At 37.4% G+C, this 21,727-nt stretch overlaps 1 protein-coding gene across 3 annotated transcripts in view; it reads left to right on the forward strand.

The window, feature by feature from the left end:
- The window catches only part of itsn1 (intersectin 1 (SH3 domain protein)), a 53,586-nt gene that overhangs the window by 25,931 nt on the left and 5,928 nt on the right, over positions 1 to 21,727 (forward strand). Inside the window, exons 13-34 of one of the 3 annotated variants that reach the window (XM_051910764.1) lie at positions 38 to 187; positions 360 to 500; positions 817 to 904; positions 1,989 to 2,128; positions 6,932 to 7,041; positions 7,133 to 7,344; positions 7,462 to 7,583; positions 8,500 to 8,514; positions 8,929 to 9,248; positions 9,375 to 9,546; positions 10,628 to 10,833; positions 11,293 to 11,375; positions 11,476 to 11,642; positions 11,804 to 11,849; positions 12,084 to 12,205; positions 12,525 to 12,648; positions 14,059 to 14,250; positions 18,663 to 18,784; positions 19,012 to 19,118; positions 19,414 to 19,597; positions 19,829 to 19,927; positions 21,315 to 21,482. In XM_051910764.1, the coding sequence (XP_051766724.1) occupies positions 38 to 187; positions 360 to 500; positions 817 to 904; positions 1,989 to 2,128; positions 6,932 to 7,041; positions 7,133 to 7,344; positions 7,462 to 7,583; positions 8,500 to 8,514; positions 8,929 to 9,248; positions 9,375 to 9,546; positions 10,628 to 10,833; positions 11,293 to 11,375; positions 11,476 to 11,642; positions 11,804 to 11,849; positions 12,084 to 12,205; positions 12,525 to 12,648; positions 14,059 to 14,250; positions 18,663 to 18,784; positions 19,012 to 19,118; positions 19,414 to 19,597; positions 19,829 to 19,927; positions 21,315 to 21,482 (3,090 nt within the window). Of the gene's footprint in view, positions 1 to 37; positions 188 to 359; positions 501 to 816; positions 905 to 1,988; positions 2,129 to 6,931; positions 7,042 to 7,132; positions 7,345 to 7,461; positions 7,584 to 8,499; positions 8,515 to 8,928; positions 9,249 to 9,374; positions 9,547 to 10,627; positions 10,834 to 11,292; positions 11,376 to 11,475; positions 11,643 to 11,803; positions 11,850 to 12,083; positions 12,206 to 12,524; positions 12,649 to 14,058; positions 14,251 to 14,807; positions 17,137 to 18,662; positions 18,785 to 19,011; positions 19,119 to 19,413; positions 19,598 to 19,828; positions 19,928 to 21,314; positions 21,483 to 21,727 lie in introns of those variants that run through there. The other 2 variants (XM_051910775.1, XM_051910783.1) reach the window with 2 other exon arrangements.

The following is a 21,727-nucleotide window of genomic DNA, read 5'->3' on the forward strand; positions in this document are numbered from 1 at the left end:
GCATCTGTAACCGTTTGCGTGTGTTTTGTGTGTGAAGGCTGCTAAGCGAGAGCTGGAGCGTCAGCGACAGCTAGAGTGGGAGAGAACGCGCAGACAGGAGCTGCTCACCCAGAGAAACCGAGAACAGGAGAACATCGTCCTGCTCAAAGCACGCAAGAAAACACTTGAGTTTGAACTGGAGGCTCTGGTACATACACTTCACTTAATGTTTTAACAGATTTAAATATACAAGCTAATGTTAAATCTGCCATTCGTGATTGCTGCACCATTAGCAGCACCAAACGGAATTGTGATCTATTTGAGCGGCCCCATGTGATTTTAATAGATTGACTTCTGTTGTTTTTTTGGATCTTATCTAGAATGATAAGAAGTCTCAGTTGGATGGTAAACTGCAGGACATTCGTTTCCGTCTCTCGGCTCAGAGGCACGAGATCGAGAGCACCAATAAGACTCGAGAGCTCCGCATTGCAGAGATCACCAGCCTGCAACAGCAGCTACAGGTGTGCACTTCTTCCCTTTTCTTTTTCCTCATCTCTCTCTTTTTTGGCTTCATACAAAAGCATCATCAACGTCCTTTCAACATTCACACTATTTGAAAAAAAAAAACTCTCGTCTACAGTTTGGGTGAGTGTGTGGAAGAGAAGAGGGAATTTAAACCCCTCATAAGCAGACAAGTGCTTTAGACTATAGATATCTTTTTCTTTTTTTAAATTTTTACACATACACAGTAAGATATCAGTTTTAAGCTGCCCTGTACATAAGTGTTTCAAACTAATCTGAATATTTTGTGATTTCTCTCTCTTTTGTATCCATCAGGAGTCTCAGCAGTGGTTGAGTCGATTGATTCCTGATAAACAGTGTCTGAATGACCAGCTGAAGCAGGTTCAGCAGAACAGTCTGCACAGTAAGAACACTTTCCTCAACACTGCTTTAAAGATCCAGAATTTAAGACTAGACTTTTTGGTGTAATCCTTAATCCACTTGATGCCTAAATTTGGTTGGAATGAAAGTGTATTCCAGACTGTGAACTTGCGCACCAATCAATTCAGCGTAAGCATACTTTGCATCATTTCTGCCTCTGTCACACTTGCTAGTATGTCTTTCTCTGAGTAAAGTGTTTTATATTTGCATCTCTTCAAAACACATCCACCTCCACACAATGCTAGTGCTGTTGTGTGCTTGTAAAGTATACATGGTCCAAAGTGACAAACACATGATGAATTAAACCATTAAGCTGTTACCTAGTTAAAATTGATAAACAGCTGCCATTACTACTTTGGTTTTTGTGCTGATGGCACAGATGTACTGTTTGGACCCAAACATGTGACCTTATGTTTCTTTGGGCACTGTAAAAACTTATATTGTTTGAGTTCACTGAAAGTCCATGTTTGAAGATTCAGTGAAAATTAAACTCATCTGTTTGGTGGTGGCAACTTGGGTTCTTTCTTCTGCCATTATTATTTCAAAGTTTGTCAAAGTCTGCAAAATGGCTGAGATTAACATTGATGATCAACCCAACATTTGTTTTGCAAACTGCTTGAAATTCAGGATACTCAAATCAAGGTGTGTTCAAAGTTCTCGCCCTCAGCACACCCATATAAAGCTTTTGCAACATATAAGAAAACAATGAACTATAATCGCTGTCATCTGTTAAAGGAGTTGCTGACTGGGAACAAGTTTGCAAACTACAGTTGAGCTTATTAAACACAAAAACAGCATTTTAGGTCACAGAGGCATGAAAACAGTCAATAACTACGTAATTAGATTGGTGAATTAGGCGTTATTTGAATAGTATTACTATTTATTTTGCATATTGAACTTTTTTTGGCGATCGTATAGATGGTTAAAGCGTCCTTTCGTTTACATTAGTGTAGAAGAGTGAAGAATAGAGCATTTCTTTTCTTCTTTTTTTTTGCAGAGTGGTTCATGAGGATGTTAATATCTCAGAAATGCTCTTTAAAAGTTGTCTGATTATTTCTGCTTTGTAGGAGACTCTCTGTCCAGTCTTCAGAGGGCCATTGAAATGAAGGAATCCACCAAACAGCAGCTGAGAGAACAGCTGGACGCTGTGGAGAAGGAGACACGTTCCAAACTATTGGAGATAGACGCCTTCAACACACAGCTGAAGGTACTGAAGCCCTGAAATATCTAAACACACACACATACACAGACAGGCAGTCCTAGAAGTTCAAGTACTTTTATGTTTTGTGTGTGCAGGGTGGAAAATTAACATTTGTGCAAAATCCAAGTAAAAATTGTCTTTGTTGAATGAATAAAATTGAGAAACTCACCAGTTTATTAGAGCTGCAACATAATACTAGAATTTAATAGTATATATATATATATATATATAACACACACACACACACACACACATATATATATATATATATATATATATATATACTGTAACATTATAAATGTCTTTACTGTCACTTTTGATCAATTTAATGATATTAATTTCTTTTAAAAAAACACTTACTGATCACAAACTTTTGAAGAGTTGTGTATATATTTAATAAAAATGCAAACAGCCGTTTCATGCAAGTCACTTGCCTTTAACAGACAAGGCAAAATGTTACGTTTGGACCTTGTGTGTGTCTGTGCGAATGAAACAGGAAGTAAGAGAGAGTGTATTATTATTGACCTTCCACCCAAACATACATACAATGTATATGATAAAACCAACAAAACACTCTTAATTTTGCCTTAATGTGCCTTCAGTCAGAATGAGAGAGTGTGAGAGAGGATGTAGAAGCATTTTCACAGCGTCACACAATCTCTTGTTCATCTTGTTCCTCACTGTATCTGCCTGCTGCTCACTCTTGTCACCTCGTTCCTCGTCTTCCCCATCCTTCATTCATCCCGGCCAACTCTTTCTCAACTCCCCCCCCCTCCACTATGTTTATACGGCTTGCCTGGCCCTCTTTGTTCTGGCTTGACCGTGCTTCACCCCGCTTTATCCTTCGTGGTGGTACAGTCCTTGGGGCTGTTCTATGAGACCCACGCTGCCAGGATGGAGAACCTGCAGTCGGAGCTCCTAATTGAAGAGCAGAGGGGGCGACAGGTAGACAACCTGAAAATGCTGTTAACCCCCCAGAAAACTACCACCACCAAACTGTTACCCTCTACTCACAGCACTGTGCTCTCTGTTTCCCTTTATGAAGGGGGGTTAGAGTAGCACACTTCCAGTTGTGTCTTGTCTTGACTACTTCCCAATACTAAGCCATCAACAGGGCTCAACTATAAGGATATTTTATCTGCTCAGATTTTTGCCCCAGTCATATTTTTATTGCGGATGACTAAAATACTAAAAATAATACAAAACACCTAATAATAATCATAATAATAATTAGTATGTAACAGTTCATAAATAAAATAATCAGCGGATTTGAAAAGATCCTTTTAAAGATCCTTAAAAAATGCATAAATGTATTTACAAAATACAACAATTGCAGAAAACAATATATTATGGTCTGAAATGTTTCTTTTTTGAGTCCTGTAACGAACCAGTCGCATGTTGCATTTTTTGCAATCTTGCATAATTAGCCATTTAACAGCAATTAATCCAAAAAAGCCCAGTACTACATAAAATTGACACGTTAGTGTAAAAAACATGCATAAGTGTGGGATGTGCTGCTTAATGTTAAAAATATTTATTGATAAGCGCAATGATAACTGTGTTCACACAGAAAGCTGACTGTCACACATGCTTTAATGGTCAAATACATACAAAGTTATGTCAAAATGCTGTCTTACTGAGTATTCATGTAAACACAGATGGTTAAGTGGACGCAAATCACACAGAAAATTCATGAAATACTGGCAGGATTAGAAAACAAGATGTGAGCTAGTCATGATAAAAGCAGAGTTTAAAGGGATAGTTCACCCAAAAAATGAAAATTACCCCATGATTTACTCACCCTTAAGCCATCTTAGGTGTATATGACTTTGTTCTTTCAGACAGAACACAGTCCAAGCTTTATAATGGCACTTTTTTTGCTTCAAAATCTGGCTCCTCCATTCACTGCCATTATAAAGCTTGGAAGAGCCAGGATATTTTTAAATGTACGATTGTGTTCGTCTGAAAGAAGATAGTCATATACACCTAGGATGTCACGAGGGTGAGTAAATCATGGGATAATTTTCATTTTTGTGTGAACTAACCCTTTAAGGGTGCATATATGTAGGATACGCTCTTGTTTTTTAATTGTTTGGACAAGAACTCTTGTATCGCGTCTCACAGTGTTTTGTGCATCTTCCACCTGAGCATACTCAACTCTTTCGTACTGACCCTGTGACATGGGTCCATCTTTATTGTCGAGCCCTGATCAATAATATTCCTGAAATAATCATTTTGGTGGGTTTTATCCCAAGCCTGTAGCTCGCACTAATTAACAGAGCAACGGCTTCACTGCTCTGCTTTGGTTCAGATGTCGTGTCTACTCCGTTTGTTTCCCGCTCTATGCTTAAAATAATTATTAACTTTAAGAGGGTAGAGTTGAGTACACATTAGTACACAGTGCAAACAATGATGATGATAACAATGATGATGGTGGTGTGACCTTTGACCTGTCACTGTATGGGTGGCTCTGTGTCTCTTGCAGTCAGGGAGCTCTGTGGACGAGGTGCTGTTGGACTGTCTCGCAGCACTGCTGGCCTGTTTGAAGCATATACACTTCTACTTTCAGGTCATTCCTTCCCTCTCCCCCCTGACCTTTGATTTCACCCTAAACTGCGTCCCCTGCTCGTGTGTCTCACTGCACCTCCTCCAGCTCCCTTTGAGAAGCCCATCAAAGGCAGTGTAGTAGCTATTCTAAACCTTCACGTATCGATAGAAAGCCATTCCTTTTTGCACACTGATCTGAGGCTGGTCTTAGATCAGCGTAATTAACGCCTAAGGTTGATCGTGCTGCTTTTTTTTTTCAAAGCCATGTGCGTCAGTTAATTCCAAAAGCAACCTTATGCATGAACCTGGACTTCAACATTTTTGGGGGATACATTCTTGTCTTTAAAAGCTTAGCAGCTTTTTTTCTGCAGCTGTTTTACTGTCATTTTACATTAAAGCCCAAAGAATACTTCCTTTTTTATGTGTACGCGAGCGTACTTGCACAGTCGAATGCCTTGCAAAGTGTACTTCATTTGACACGTGTGCAAACACAGGCGTTCGATGCATGCGGAGTTTTGAGCAATCTCTCACCACGAGTTACAACCCATGTAAACATCTTTGTATTCTTTCATGCTAGAGTTGTAGAAATGAGTTGTACATGCATTCTCGTCTGTTCTGTTTATGCAGTTTTTCTTTGACTACCTTGTTAATCCACGCCCCCAGGGCATAGTTTCCACCTTGTGGATAAACTAATTACTGCAAAAAAATTAAATACGCATGTGCAACTTGCGCGTATCCTTCTGAAGACGAAATTCGCGTCACGCACTGTGCGCAGACCCTCTCATACGCGTAAAAAGTGAAGTATACTTTGGGCTTTACATTCTAGTCACTTTAGGAGAACATAATTTTGAAGTATCCAGAATTGTGCCCAAAACATTTTCAAAATTGAGTAACTACTTGTAAAGCAAAACGGTGCATCTTCAGGAACTCATTTGCACCGAATTTAAAACATGTTGTTTTGCAGTGTTCTGTTTTTTCCCCCACTGGCTAGGGTTCTAGGATTTATTTATTTAGTTGATTGCTGAACAGTTCATTCTGGAATTCAAACGTTCTTCAGAAATTGACAGAAATGTAGCATTAGACATAATATAAATAGTTTTTTGGTGCAAATTTTTTTTAAATAATTTTTTACGTAATTTTATAGTGTCATGTCATTTAGTTACTTTGGTCTTGGTGTGATCAAAAATATGCTAGATTGTAGGTGGTGTAGGTGTAGGTGGTATTAACTAGAAAAACCGTGTCAGTGAACTTGTTTGCAGAAGCAGACCTCACAAGCAGACCTTCAGTGTGTGAATTTACAAATGCATTAGAGATTGCACGTCTGGTTCATGAAATCTAAATACTCACATCCATTGACACTGCTTTGGTGTGTAAATGTGTGTTTTACACTTGAATGGCTAACTCTCTCTGTCTTTCTAGAGTCTGTCTATTACCAAACCGTTTGCAGTGATCTGTCCATGATTGCTCTAATTTATGTAAACTGTGCTTATGTGACATTAAACCTTGAACAGAAATGTAGCTTCAATAAGAGATCCTAGAACATAGAAATGGGAAAATACTCTCAGAAATAAGTATATGCTATCAGTAGATCTGTCATTTTAATCTTTTTTTTTTTTTTTTTTTTTTTTTAAATAACGTCTGACTCCTCTACCATATCCTGATGGTGTTTCCCAAAGAGCTTGCTTATTGTTGGAATGGTATGGCATTACATAAGCAGCATTGTTTCCATTGGTCTGCTGAAACACAGTCCTCTTTTCTTGAGATTTCCATTTTTCCTCTCTTGTGACTTCAGTGGTTCATGTGAAGTTATCAAGCAGGCATTGCAGCCTGCCATCATGAACACAATCGCTATGCAGTTTGCACCATGTACCATGCAAGTGTACAATTTTTGCATACTAGTAGGTCATTTGCCATTTATGAACGTTATAAACATTTACATATATCATACAGTCAAGCACACAAAGTGCATATGCAATTTTTAACATTTTCTTTTTTAAATATTTAAAAAGTTTAGAGATAGCAGAGAGCATCAAATAGTTTGAAATAGTCAGTAGAAACTTTTGACATCCTCAACGCTTTAGTAAGATGGTCACGTATAATCAGAAATATGATTCCGGTGACTGAGACCGATTGTCCAGACAGCACTTGCAGGGCGCAGCTGTGAACGTGTCGAGTGTGTCTAAATGTGAGAGACTGCAAACAGCCCCGTTGCCCCCTATATTCCCCCTTACCTGTCCTCCAATATCCCATCATGCATTGCAGGAGCTGAGAGAAATCCACAACAAGCAACAGAGGCAGAAACAAAAGGAGCTGGAGGCTGACATCACCCAGCCGTCACAAGAAAGGAAGTCCACAGAATTAAAAGAGTCTAGGTATTTTATGTTCTTCTATGGCTATTCTTTGCGGGAAAAAATGACTTTAACTTTTTAACAGGCATTCATTTTGTTGCTTACTTTCCTTCAGGTTGTCGGGGGCAGATGAGGGTGTCTCTCCAGCATGGAGAGACGACGGGCTGGGTAAAGCTCCCACTCCTCCTATGCCTCAGGCCTGGATGAGCCGAGTGAATGAAGAGGAGAACCACAGCAGAGCCGAAATACAGGATAACCTCTCCAAACTCTTCACGCAGCATCCGCAACCGGGAAAGCTACAGGCTCAGTCCCCCTGGTCTATGGCAGGTGAGAGAAAAGAAGATTGTAGAACTAGACATGAATTGGATTGCTTTTGCAGCTGCTTTTTGTTTATTTATCGATATTGAGATGGCATAAATCGACTTAAATGTGTTTGTGTTATAGATAAGATCCCAGTGTCTGGTTTTAATCAGGAGAAGGTAAAGGTGGTCTACTATAGAGCACTGTATCCCTTTGAAGCCCGCAGCCACGATGAGATCACCATCCATCCTGGAGACATAGTGATGGTAAGCCAACTGTTAGGAAGTGTATTCACACTTTTGTAATACCAAAATGTGTATAAGGGTTTCAACTAATTATTATTATTTTACTCATTAAATGTTCTTTTAATTATTCTGAAAGACATACACTACTGTTCAAAAGTTAGGGTAAGTAAGACTTATTTTTGTAAGAAATGAATACTTATCAGCAAGGAGCCATTAAATTAATCAAAAAAGACAGTAAAGACAGAAGTTTTTGAAAGATTTCTATTTCAAATAAATGCTGTTTTTTTTTTTTTTTTTTACTTTTTTATCAAAGAATCGTGGAAAAAAAAAATTATCAAAAGTACTCATAACAGCATAATTTCAACATTGATAATAATATGAAATGTTTCTTGAGCAACAAATCAGCATATTAGAATGATTTCTGAAGGATCATGTGACACTGAAGACTGGAGTAATGATGCTGAAAAGATTTACCATCACTGCAATAAGTTACATTTTAAAATGTATTCAAATAGAAAACCGTTAGTTTAAATTGTAATAATATTTCACAATATTACTGTGTTTATTGTATTTTGATTACATAAATGTAGTCTTGGTGAGCAGAAGAGACTTCTTTCTAAAACATTAAAAAATCTTGCCAACCCCAAACTTTTGAATGGTAGTGTATATAGATGATTTAAAGCAATAGTTAATCCAAATATTTTATTTTATTTTATTTTGGCCTGTTGTTTTACAGTAATTGAGAATAAAAAAAATCTTAGCAATAACACTCTAGTTATTTGGGAAATTTGAGGATTAGTTTCAGAGTGTGCTGGCCAGAGAGTGTGCGATTTGTTTCTGCTTCATGTGTGAGAGAGAATGCATGTGTGCAGTTAGTCTGCACATTTTCTGACCTCTGACCCTGCCTCTGTCCTCCCTTTGCTCACTCTGCCTGAAGGTGAAGGGAGAGTGGGTAAGTTAGGTTTTCTGCTCCTCATGCACTTTTATTTGTTTCTAGTTTGTCTTTGTCCTTGATGATTTTCTGTATTGTTCATCTGTCACTGGGCTAAAACACACCCTGTACAGAGATCATAATATGTGGCTACATGTGCGTGTCTGTTGTTGAGTCTTTTGCAAGATTTCAAAAGCTTTGCTATGTTTGGCATTAGCTGACTCAGAGAGGCCATTCCATTTCCTGAATTCGATCAACATGAGTCATTTATTTTATTACATACAGTCACTGTGTATTCTGATTCTTGTGTTTGTATTCAGATCTCTGATGCATATCACAATGAAGATGCTCTGGTTCCCTGTGATTCTTTAGATTATTGTTTTGTGTCCTTTCACATCCTTGATTCTATGTCTTTCATTTGCTTTCTCTTGTCAGGTGGATGAGTCTCAGACAGGTGAACCTGGATGGTTAGGAGGAGAGATTAAAGGGAAAACCGGCTGGTTTCCTGCCAATTATGCAGAGAAGATTCCAGAATCTGAAGTTCCTCTTAGTTTGAGGGCTAGCACTTCTTCTAGTTCCACCCCTAAATTGGGTTCCCATGTGTCATCCGCTTCTTCATCGACCACAGCCACACCCATACAGCCAGTCTCCACAGAGCCTGCATCAATAGCCCCGCCCACCTCAGCCCCTGCCCCTCCATGTCCCACCACTTCTTCTTCCTCAACATCCAGTAACTGGGCAGATTTCAGCACTACGTAAGTAGTTTGCCCATGAAAAGACATTTACAGATATATTTTCTCAGTTCAGGCAGAATATTGTCTCTTAAATATGCCTGAGGTTTATCTGCATCCATTTTTATTCTGTGCTCATGTGAATTTTAGATGGCCATCTAATTCTACAGTGGAGAAGCAGGACAGCGATGGTTGGGATGCATGGCCGACACAGCCCACTCAGCCGTCCCTGTCAGTGCCCAGTGGGGGGCAGATCAGACAGCGTTCTGCTTTCACCCCTGCCACGCTGTCCGGTTCCTCACCTTCACCTGTGCTCGGCCAGGTACGCATATGAGATTCCCTCTCAAATACTGCTCTTCTCCATGAATGGGAAATGTACATTAAATGTATTTAAAATTTAAAACGTAATTTATCAACTTGTAAGGAGTAAATATGTATAGATGCAAAATTGCTTTATCTACACAATATGTTTAAGAATTTAATGCATCTTTCTTTCAGGCTATTATTGTTGCTGCATATGAAAAGAATCATATCATTCGTCATTTGTTAAAGTGAACCTATTATGCTATATTAAACCTACAATAGCTTTACATGCATCCAAGGTCAAAACACCTTTTCTCATAATATACATAATACATAATATACATTATACAGTTCTTTTCTCATAGTGTCTGAAATTAAGGATTCGGTCTCTCTAAACCCCTCCTTTCAGAGCGAGCTTACTCTGCTCTGATTGGTCAGATGGTCCAGTCTGTTGTGATTGGTCTACCGCTTACAGTGCATGTCGGAAACAAAACGCCCAATACCATATCTGAATTTCAGCTCCGGATCTTCCTCAGCGCTTGCATACACAGTGATACGAAGAGTATCAATGACACCTGTACTGTATCAATTCGAGCCTGAGTCCTCATCCTTTGGAAGTGCAAGTGGATTTGCTTTCGCAGTGCAGAAAACAGTGTCTTCTCTACATGTTGACAACATGAACCAAACTCTTCCAGGTCTCAGCTACAACTACAGTGTTTGAGGGTCAAAGTAGATGTTCACAGGCAGCCAGTGAAGACCATAGGCTGGCATCATGCGAATTTGTTACAAGCCTACATAGGATCTTGCAGGAAATAAAACTGGAATTTTTGACGACTTGTTTCAGGCAGTTCAGAATTGTTTATTTTTCTTTTGGGAGACAATAACTCCATTTATCATGGACTTTGAGCTTTGAAAGTTTTTAGACCTTTTACATTCACAAACAGCTATTTCACTTCACATGAAAGGTAATATCTGAAAAAGCACCATAAGGGCACTTTAAGGTGGTAGTTACGGTTAGGTACTGGGATATAATTGCATTACTGCCGATCTTTTTATATTGGTTTCATTTTGAAAACTCTCACTCTTGTTCTTATCTCTAGGGTGAGAAGGTGGAGGGTCTGCAGGCACAGGCTTTGTACCCATGGAGAGCCAAGAAAGACAATCACCTAAACTTTAACAAAAATGACGTGATCACCGTACTGGAGCAGCAGGATATGTGGTGGTTTGGAGAGGTGCAGGGGCAGAGAGGATGGTTCCCAAAATCTTACGTCAAACTAATCTCTGGGCCCGTCCGGAAATCTATGAGGTGTGTATCTGTGCAATTATATCATTACCACATTTTTTTTTCTTCGGGGCATAGTTCATCAGCCAATATTGATGCCTAAATTCAATAAATTAGCCTATTGACATGTTTATTTCAGTTTTCAGTTCATGTATCTGTGCAAAATAGCATAGATTTTTAATAATATTATATTTGTAATATATATCATTTATCACTTTTCGAGCATAACATAATAATAAACACAACAAACAAAAAATGATGTTTTTTAATAAACATAAAGCTTTGGAAAAATGTATGTAATTAATAGTCGTGGTGTTTCATTGAAAGGGAAGTTCACTTTTGATAATTATATTGACTTTAATCCAGACTCCATTGTGAAGTGCCTGTTGGCTTTTATTCCAAAGAGTGTGATGTTGAAAGTGTGGTTGGTAGTTTCATCTAGAGTGTAATTTTGAGTTTATGAATGCTGTTGTTCTGTTTCAGTATTGAGTCTGGCTCTTCAGACAGCCCTCCTAGTGTTAAGAGACCCAGTCCCTCTCCAAACAAACCCACGGATCTTGGAGAAGGTCAGAATACCAGCAACAACTTGATGGATCATCTGTTTCTTACTCTCTCTTCTTAATCATTTTGTATCTGAAAGTCTTTGTGTGATTTTGTCTATCACAGAGTATGTGGCCATGTATACATATGAAAGCAGTGAGCAGGGTGACTTGACCTTCCAGCAAGGTGATGTCATCACGGTCACAAAGAAAGAAGGAGATTGGTGGACTGGCACTGTGGGCGGAAAGACCGGGGTCTTCCCATCAAATTATGTCAAACCTAAAGAATCAGAGGTAATGGCTTAGAATGTTCAACAGAACTGGAATTGTTTTTTAAGCAGTACTTCCTATATATACAATTGCATGCAAAAAAAGTTGTTATTGTAGTCAAAATAAGGAAGATTTTAAACCAATAGACCAGTATAACCATAGCATTCTTTCCACTTATTTTCTAGGGATTGGGATCTGCCGGGAAAGCAGGAAGTTTAGGGAAGAAACCAGGTGGGTGCTGGTGCTCACACAGCTCTCTCATTAAACTTTTACTATATGATTTGAATTTTTGCTTAGTTGTTGTGATCTGAGAGAGAAAGTCTCTGAGAGAGAGAGAAAAAAAGTTTTGAAAATCAGTTTTGTGGGCTTCATAATGGAACTCAGAGACCAAAATTAGACCATAACAGCATTTTATTAGAGATCGCTCATCTTTTCTCCTTTTACCTGTTTTTCTTCTGCGTTCAGAGATTGCTCAGGTGATCGCCCCTTACACAGCCACCGGGGCGGAGCAGCTCACCCTAGCACCAGGCCAGCTCATTCTCATTCGCAAGAAAAACCCAGGAGGATGGTGGGAAGGAGAACTTCAGGTTTGAAAAACAGAGACGTGCTATTAAATGCACCCACGCTTTCTCACATCAACACAAACCTTTTACTTCACTAATAAAACATTTAATATAATCTGTATTTATAGAAGTGACACATATTTGGTTCTCTGTAATGTTACATTTACTTATTTGTACTCCGATTTACTGAGTTTTATTTTTTGACATTTGTGCATGTGGAGTGATATGATATGGTGATACCAGTGAGATATCAGTGTTCCTCATAAATAATTTTTATTCGGATTGTATGCTAAATTTTTACTTCAAATTCATTTTAATGGCCCACTGCTACTGCTCTCTGCAGGCGAGAGGAAAAAAGCGTCAGATTGGGTGGTTTCCAGCTAATTATGTAAAATTATTGAGCCCCAGCACCAGTAAGACCACACCCACAGAGCCCAACCCACCCAAGCTACCAACACCCAATGCAGGTACAGAACTTAATGTACAATAAAGAAAGTGTTTCTCTTGTACTTGCTTTTCTCATAATTAAAAGGTTTAAGGCAATATGTCGAGTTTGAGCATGTTGTCTACTAGGGGTGTAATGTCACACAAACATGACGGTTCGGTACGTACCTCGGTATAAGTCACGGTTCGGTACGGGTGCAGCAGGGGGGAAAAACTAAACATAAAATTGCTTCTTTTTTCTGCTTTTTTATTAAACAGTGGTTTATTGAATAAATTGTGTTATATATGTGAGATATTATTCTCAAGCTGTTTTTCTGTGGTTGAAACACTGGTTGAGAGATTACACATAAACATATCTATGCACAGATCATCTGTTCTTCGTCTTCTGTGCTTTTTCCTGTTGTGGCGGTTAGCAAACAGGGGTGTATTACCACACGCGCCCCCTTCTGGATTGCAGTGTGGATGGCCTGTGACTGACTGTATTCATCGTCTGACTGCATGAACCGAACCGTGACATACATGTACCATTACGCCCTATTGTCTACTGTAATTTAGTACCCTACACACCATTATCAAGTTTGTTTTTATATTATTTACGTTGTCATGATTGATAAAGGTAATCTAACAAATACTCTTAACAATCAGGAATAAATAGATTATTTAATTATATTACATTATTTTAGGATAAATATAGAAATAGAGTTTCAGAAATGCATGTCAGCAATTGAAAAATGTGTAAAAATATAGAAAAAGCATATTTAAATGTATATTTAAATGTTGAAAATATTATTTTGCTTATTTTTTGTTGAAATCATCTTTATCTACTTGTATTAATGTAAGTCAAAGTGTGTGTGTGTGTGTGCGCGCATAACCGATAAAACCATCAAAATATGAGGAAAATATTTTATTTTTTTTAAATAGTTCAAATATGAGGGAAGAACAAAACACTGAACTTGGTTAAGGTGTTTATCTGACAAAATTATTTGGGGGAGAAAAGGCAAACAACATCTACAGGTTTTATTTTACTATGCAAAAAAAATATATATATAGAAAAACAAAAAGCTCACAGGAAAAAGCATACATTGACTACAGCATAATCAGTTATTAATATTTCATTGGCTCTCTTTTGTTTTTTGCATGTGTTCATAATTACTCTGAATGACAGCCTTGCCAAAAATTATTTTTCATTGCGTTATCACAAATAAAACAATTGACTCACAGCACAACTATGCAATATGTTTACAAAATCTTTAACAAATTTTTAATAATATTTGAATAAAGTGTGAAGATGTCATTTTTCTTATGTCATTTTTTATGACATAATTTTTGGCCACTACTCTGTGTGTGTGTATGTGTATGTATATATATATATATATATTTTTATATATATATACATACATTATACTTGTGCATTTTATGTTTCCCATCCATAGTGTGCCAAGTGATTGGCATGTATGACTACATAGCTCAGAACGATGACGAGCTGCCTTTCGGGAAGGGCCAGATCATCAATGTTTTGAGCAGAGAGGATCCTGATTGGTGGAAAGGAGAGCTGAATGGTTCTGTTGGCCTTTTCCCTTCAAACTACGTCAAGCTGACCACCGACACAGACCCCAGCCAACAATGTGAGTCCAGAATGTTCTCCTGTCTCTTATACACACGCTCACACTGAACTTCTCTCTATCCTGCTCAAACAAAAAAATACAGATAAAACGATTCTGAAAATTCATGTCCTTATGAGAAACGAATTGGCTTTAAAGCGCCACCAATAACATCAGTGCCAGTGTGGTCTAAAATACTTTCATAACAATCATTTCTTTCACATCTTTGAGGACCTTCTCAAAATTAGTTTTAGTTATGTCCTCACGGTGTGGTGAGTTATAGAGCGTCCAATGTCCAGTCCTTATCCTCTGCCACACTGAAGCCCCTCCTCTTCCTGTTTCCAAGCAACCTCTCACCTCATGTTGTAGAGCATTAAGTAGAATCTCATCTCTCTTTCTCTCTATGCCTGCATGCTCGTGTCCTTGTCATTGTGGCGTCTTGTGAAGAGTGTCTTGCAGAGTTCATTTAGTTCTCCTAGCTCGTAAAGATTTTTGCACATTGTGGTTTTTCTTTTTCCTTTTTTCTTTTGATTTTTTTTTTCCTTTTTTTTGGCTTATGTGCTGTGTTTTCCTCTTTCTAGGACTCTTATGTTGCCCATATCCCACTCAGCCTTGAAAGTCCTCAAAGCGACCCACTATCCCTTAAACTGTGCCCAGCGGGATGATGGGAGATGGAACATTGATCATGTGACTGCCCCCCCCAGCTGGCTTTGTGGCCAGAAGAGACGAATACTACAGAGAGCAGTCATTAACCTCAATTTTCAGAACCGTAAACGCTCGCCAAAGCATCCTCCGCATTAAAGCAATTAAATAAACAAGAATGCCTAATATTTTAAAGGATCTCTTTCCTTTTTTTCTTTTACAAATTCATGAAATTAATCATTCACACTGAATTTGTACAATGAATTGAAACACTAATCAAATGAAAGTGCTGGATAGTGGGTCCTTTTGTGGCTTTCTGTGATCTCGCCCCAAATCCCGTAGGTAAAAAAAAAAGCTGTTTTGAAGCAACCAATCAAAATGGTTTCATTCAGTGTTAAGTTCCACCGCTTCATCCGACTAATGCACGCTTTCTGCTCCACCAAGCCCCGCCCCCATGGTTTTTCATTGGACCATAGCACCACAGAATGACCCACTATTCATGAGTCATGACGTAACGGGGTGCAGTATCATAACTTGACGTGCTTATTAGTGTCATTGCAACTCATCAAAGCTCAAATATGTGGAATTGAGACATAGCGATGTGTACAGCATATCCAACCAATTGAAATATCAAGATGTCATACTTTTTGGTTGCCAAAATGTATCTAAAAAACAAGTCTTTATATAGTGAAAACAGGTATATACCATGTCAGATGTCCCCAAATGGTTGGATATATGTGGACTTCATGTAGAATGCTATTGTGTGTCATTCAGAACAACCCCTCCCCCCTCACCCCTTCCAATACACACAGGTGCTGTCAGTCAATTTGACGGACAAGATGGACGTCTCAGTTCATCCGGTCCAGTCACATGCCTCTCTGTGTCATTGTTTGTTACATGTTCATACCAAAACAGTGGATGGATTGATTTGTGTTTGTGTGCTTGCTTGTCTCTTGTTTTGTTTTCGTTTGGTTTTTGTTTTTAGTTTGTTTTTCATTTTGATTGTTTCGTTGTGTCAATGTGACGGGGGTTGAGAATTGGTGTTGCAAACCAAAAAAACTGCACAACTGCCACTTAAGGTTAATGGTACAGTGAGAGACAAAGTGCGTACAAAATGTATAAAATGTTGCTGTAAGGGACGTACTCCCTCACATGATTGGGTTTTTGGGGTTCATTGCTTGTACAATTGTAATTCCCATATAGATGGATGAATGCATTTTTCTTTTTTTTTGTATTCTCAATCGTTTGCTGTCATCATTCTGTCATGTTGATTGAACTTGCAATTATTTTTGAGATGTTGATGTTGATTTGAGAACACTAGATTTCAAGTTGTTCTTGATACAACAGCTCACTATTTTTATAATGATCAAAAAAATGTTATGCATAGTGTTTTAAAAAAAAAAAAATCCACTGCAGTATGTACACCGTCCTTTAAAACATAAAAATGGAAGTACAAGTAGTGAGTAGAGAGCATATAGAAAGTCCAAATTTTATGAAATTTAATTGTCATGCTTTGACTGAAACCCTAAACTGCATTACGGAAAAGATTAATGTACTGAATATAAGCTTAATACCCTTCTAATCACAAATGCTTATGAATAAATAGATGTTTACAAGTGCAACATGAAAGACTGGAATTTTCTTTTACATATAAGAACAAGAAACAGAGTTTTTGGGCCATTAGATGATCCAATGTAGGGAAAAAAAAAAGCATGGCATTAATTTTTATTCCTCCAGTATTGTACTTGCAACACATGAACTCTGATTTTATTTCTTTCTTTTTTTATCTGCCTCATAACAGTATTGTAATTTTAATGCTGAAAAACAAGACATGAAATTCCTTCCAAGTTTATTTCATGTCTGTGTGGTTCTTTATTGGTTCCACAGTGTGAAAGTATTTGAGGTTGCTGCTTTATTATTGGCTGGATGGACTGTCCATCATGCCTGTGATCAGTCTGTTGCAAGGTTTTCTTTTGTTTTTATTTTAAGTGAACATAACCATCCTCGGGCTACAGAAGCACAACTGCTTCTTTCCCTTCCAATTATTTGCAATACTGTGTAATAAAATGCATTTGTTCTGAATATCTCACAACAATGTCCAAAACATTAACCAATGTACTTGATTATTAAAGCATTTTATCAGAAAATAAAATGAATGTACAGTTAAAAACTCAACTATATACATCAATTCCTAGCTTTAAAAAAAAGTGTCATACCACCTTTATAAAAAATGATGTGTAACCATTAAAGAACTCCATGGCAACTGCAGACTGGCTTATTTATTTTTAATCTGCTAACAGATGAATTGATTGTGTCACTATTAAACGCATAATGTTTTTTAATGTACAGTAACATGCTGTCATTTAATTCATGAGCCGCACAAATGGCAAGAAATGAGAATTGCTTGAGCAATATACCTGCAGGCATATTCTATAGAAATGAACACACAGTTCTTAAATGCCTCTCATTTGATTCTGATTGGGCAATCACAGCATTCTGCTGTCAAATATTTTTGTATAATTGAGCAAACGTGTTCATACATAACTGCTCGTATCACTCCGCCGTCTCTTTCTTCTCACATAATAAAGTAAGTTCAACTCAAATCAATGTTGCATGTCCAGTTATTTATTTGGTAAGTGTAACAAGCATCATGTTGGGTGCTTTATTTTAAGACAATGATCGTACATTATTCCTTAAAATTAAATGTGAAAAAAAACAAAAAACAAATCAGCATTTATTTCCACTATTATTCTTACCAAAGTAATATCGCTTCCACTTGAGTTAAGCTTTCTTAACTACTATGTATTAACATTCAAATTAATCATTTGATACAGTGCACTTATTGTGTACATACATGTTTTTACATTGTACTTATATTCAGTGTTGGGGAAAGTTACTTTTAAAAGTAATGAATTACATTATCGCGTTACTCCCTAAAAAATTAACTAATTGCGTTACTTAGTTACTTTTTCTGAAAAGTAATGTTACGGTACTTTTGCATTACTTTTTCTCATCTGGGCTGTTTGTTTGTTCTTATAACAACAAAAAAGTTATATTTTTGGCAAATGTAAAGACCCTTTCACACCAAAAATGAAATGAATAAGCCTCAGGCTAAAGGAAATTCACACATGTACACTAGAGGGCGCAGCTCAAACAAACCTTTAAGATGTGCTGCCATTCTGGATTACAGAAGAATAGGACGCAGGAGAAGAAGTAAAGGAATAAATGTATGCTCACATTTAGTCTAGAATTAATCTAGAATAACCATGACACACACGTCGCCTCTGTACTCCCGATTTCTCTCAACATGGGCGCAGGAGAACTGTCAGTCAATACATGGGAAAACAAAGTAACTTAAGTTACTTATTTGAAAAAGTAACTCAGATATTTTGTAGTAAATTTAAAACTAATGCGTTACTTGAAAAAACTAATCTAATTACGTAACTCAAGTTACTTGTAATGCGTTACCCCCAACACTGCTTATATTAAAAAAAAAAACCTTCATGTAATTACAGCTGTAATTAATTTCTGTAATTTCATCCATAATTACACTGTTGACCCTACCCATACCACTAAACCGTATTTATAATACAACAAACACAATAAGTACATTATATCTAACTTTTTGTTTTGTTTATATAAGTACATCGTAGTTAAAACACCTAATATTAAGTGTGACTGTAATATCAACTTGTTGTAACTGAATTAATGTACTAATTAATTATTAATCTTATTTTTAATGTATTAATCTAAGCATGAGATTTGACTGTGCATGACCTCTGTGCATTTCACAGGGTGTGCCGACCTCCACCTGCTTGACATGCTGACGCCAGTGGAACGGAAGAGGCAGGGATACATACATGAACTTATTGTTACAGAGGAGAACTATGTCAATGACCTGCAGCTAGTTACTGAGGTAAAGCTCGGAGGAAATTACAGTTTAATCAGGCCAAAGATCAACAGTCTAGTCGCCAGGGTGGTTGTCTGTATGATGTTCATTATAAAGTCATGCCAGGAAGTAGGAATAGCTGAGGTGATGCCATTTAATGAATGTGTATTATCTATATTATGCTAGTTCGCAATGAAGTTAATAGAGAGAATTTCATATAGGAAAATGTATATATATTTATGGTTTGCTTTCAGACCTTCCAGAAGCCTCTGCTAGACTCGGAATTGTTGACGGAGAAGGAGGTGGCCATGATCTTTGTCAACTGGAAAGAGCTGATCATGTGCAACATTAAACTGCTCAAGTACGCCACCTATTGGTTAATACAATGGATATCCTTACCTCATCATTAGTCACCATGCAATTAACCCCTGATTTAAGCTCCCTCTTTGCTTATTCCATGATGGAAATTGCTCTAAAGTCATTAATGAGAATGCAGTGCAAAGTAATGTGGCATGTCAGGTCAATTAATTAAATATTCACACTTCACAGCTTTATTAAACAGATGTTAAGACAACTATAAGAATAGATCGGATGTAATTCCATATAATGAGCATTACGTAGCTTACCCAGAATGCCCCATCTAACTCTCTCTCCAGGGCGTTGCGGGTGAGGAAGAAGATGTCAGGTGAGCGCATGCCGGTGAAGATGATTGGTGACATCCTGACTGCTCAGCTTGTTCACATGCAGCCATACATCCGCTTCTGTAGCTGCCAGCTCAACGGCGCCACCCTCATTCAGCAGAAGACAGACGAGGTGCCCGAATTCAAAGAGTTTGTTAAGGTGAGACTAGTGAAAAGTCAACCGTTTGATCCATAGTGATCTGTTGTGACACTTAATTGTTTTTTTTTATCCAGTTTCCCTCTTTATTGTGGTAATGTTTGCAATTTTTAATTGTAAATACACCAAATTTGAAATAATTTCAACAAGATTTTTATATTTTCTGAAAAAAATGCTATGATGTATCATGGTTGCTTTTTTATGCATTTTTATGCTTGTTTGCATGTTTTACAGAGGTTGGCGATGGACCCTCGCTGTAAGGGAATGCCTCTGTCAAGTTTCCTTCTTAAACCCATGCAGAGAGTCACCCGATACCCGCTCATCATCAAAAACGTATGTACACGCTCACAATCTAGTTAATTGACTATTTCCTGACTACTATAAGAACCAACAACACATTGAAAACAAACATAACTCTGTCATCTACAAAAACACATAAAGAATTCACTTTTTTTTCTTGCAAATACAAGTTTTTGTCTCAAAATTCTGACTTTTTTTCTCAGAATTGCAAGTTTATATCATAATTCTGAGGGAAAAAAAGTCAGAATTGTGGGATATAAACTCAGAAATGCGAGAAAAAGTCAGAATTATCAGCTGACTTTATTTCTCAGATTTGCGATATATAAACTCGCAATTGCGAGAAAAACGTCAGTTGCCGGCTGACTTTTTTTCTCAGAATTGCAAGTTTATATTCTTCTTTCCCTTTATTTAACCAGATAAAACTTTCTGAGATTAAAAATCTCTTTTACAGAAGTGACCTGGCCAAAATAAGCAGTACAGCATTCTTAAAAAAAAAAAAAAAAAGAAAAACACACATCAAACACAGTAAAGACACATCATCAGTACAAATAAAAAACATTTATAATTCATTTCTTCCTTTAACAGCTCGCTAATAAAAGATTTAAAAGTGTTCATCGACACCGGGTTCTGTAATTTCAAGTCATTTTGTAAAAAGTTCCAATCATTGGGTGCCGCGTACCGAAAGGCTTGTTTTCCAAATTCAGTTCATATAGATGGAACTGAAAGGATGTTTCACTTGTGACTATTTCTCAGAGTTGTGAGTTTATTTGTCAGAATTGAGATATAATCTCATAATTGCGAAATATATAAGGTCAGAATTGTGAGATATAAACTCGCAATTGCAGGAAAAAAAGTCAGAATTGCAAGATATAAACTTGCAATTGTGAGAAAAATGTCAATTGTCGGCTGACTTTTTTTCTCAGAATTGCGAGTTTATATTTCAATTGTGACTATTTCTCAGAATTGAGATATAAACTCATAATTGCGAAATATAAGGTCAGAATTGCAAGATATAAACTCACAATTGTGAGAAAAAAAGCCAGAATTGTCAGATGACTTTTTTCACAGAAACCTCGCAATTGTGACTATTCCTCAGAATTGCGAGTTTATTTCTAAGAATTGATATATAAACTTGCAATTGCGAGTTATAAAGTCAGAATTGTCAGCTGATTTCATTTCTTAGAATTGCAAGTTTATATCTCGTAATTGTGACTATTTCAGAATTGTGATATAAACTCACAATTGCGGGTGATAAAGTCAGAATTGCAAAATATAAACTCTCAATTCTGAGAAGAAAAGTTGCAATTACCTTTTTTTTATTCTGTGGCGGAAACAAGCTTCCATAATTTTCACATCACTTCCCTTTGGCTTCATGTATGTGGGAGCATCGTCTCATGTTTTTCTCTCTCCTCATGCACAGATTATAGAGAACACTCCAGAAAGCCACCCGGACCACAGTCACCTGCGGCTGGCTCTGGAGAAGGCTGAAGAGCTATGCTCACAGGTCAACGAAGGCGTGCGTGAAAAAGAAAACTCAGACCGGCTGGAGTGGATCCAGGCGCATGTGCAGTGTGAGGGGCTGTCAGAGGTACCAGAACACAAACCTGCTGCATAGACACAGTCCATAAACACAGTCCATAGACAGTCACTTAGTAAAATAAGTTTTTTTCACTGGATTGTATTTAATTAGCTTTCAGATATTTTGAAAAGAGTCTATTTTGGTCTGCGCACCAGTAAAACAAATCCATAAACGTATCTCTTATGCTCACCAAGGCTGCATTTATTTAATCAAAAATACATTAAAAACAGTAATACAGTAAAATTACAATTTAA

The sequence above is a fragment of the Ctenopharyngodon idella genome, chromosome 1 (assembly GCF_019924925.1).
Source record: "Ctenopharyngodon idella isolate HZGC_01 chromosome 1, HZGC01, whole genome shotgun sequence".
In the NCBI taxonomy this organism is placed as follows: Eukaryota; Metazoa; Chordata; class Actinopteri; order Cypriniformes; family Xenocyprididae; genus Ctenopharyngodon; species Ctenopharyngodon idella.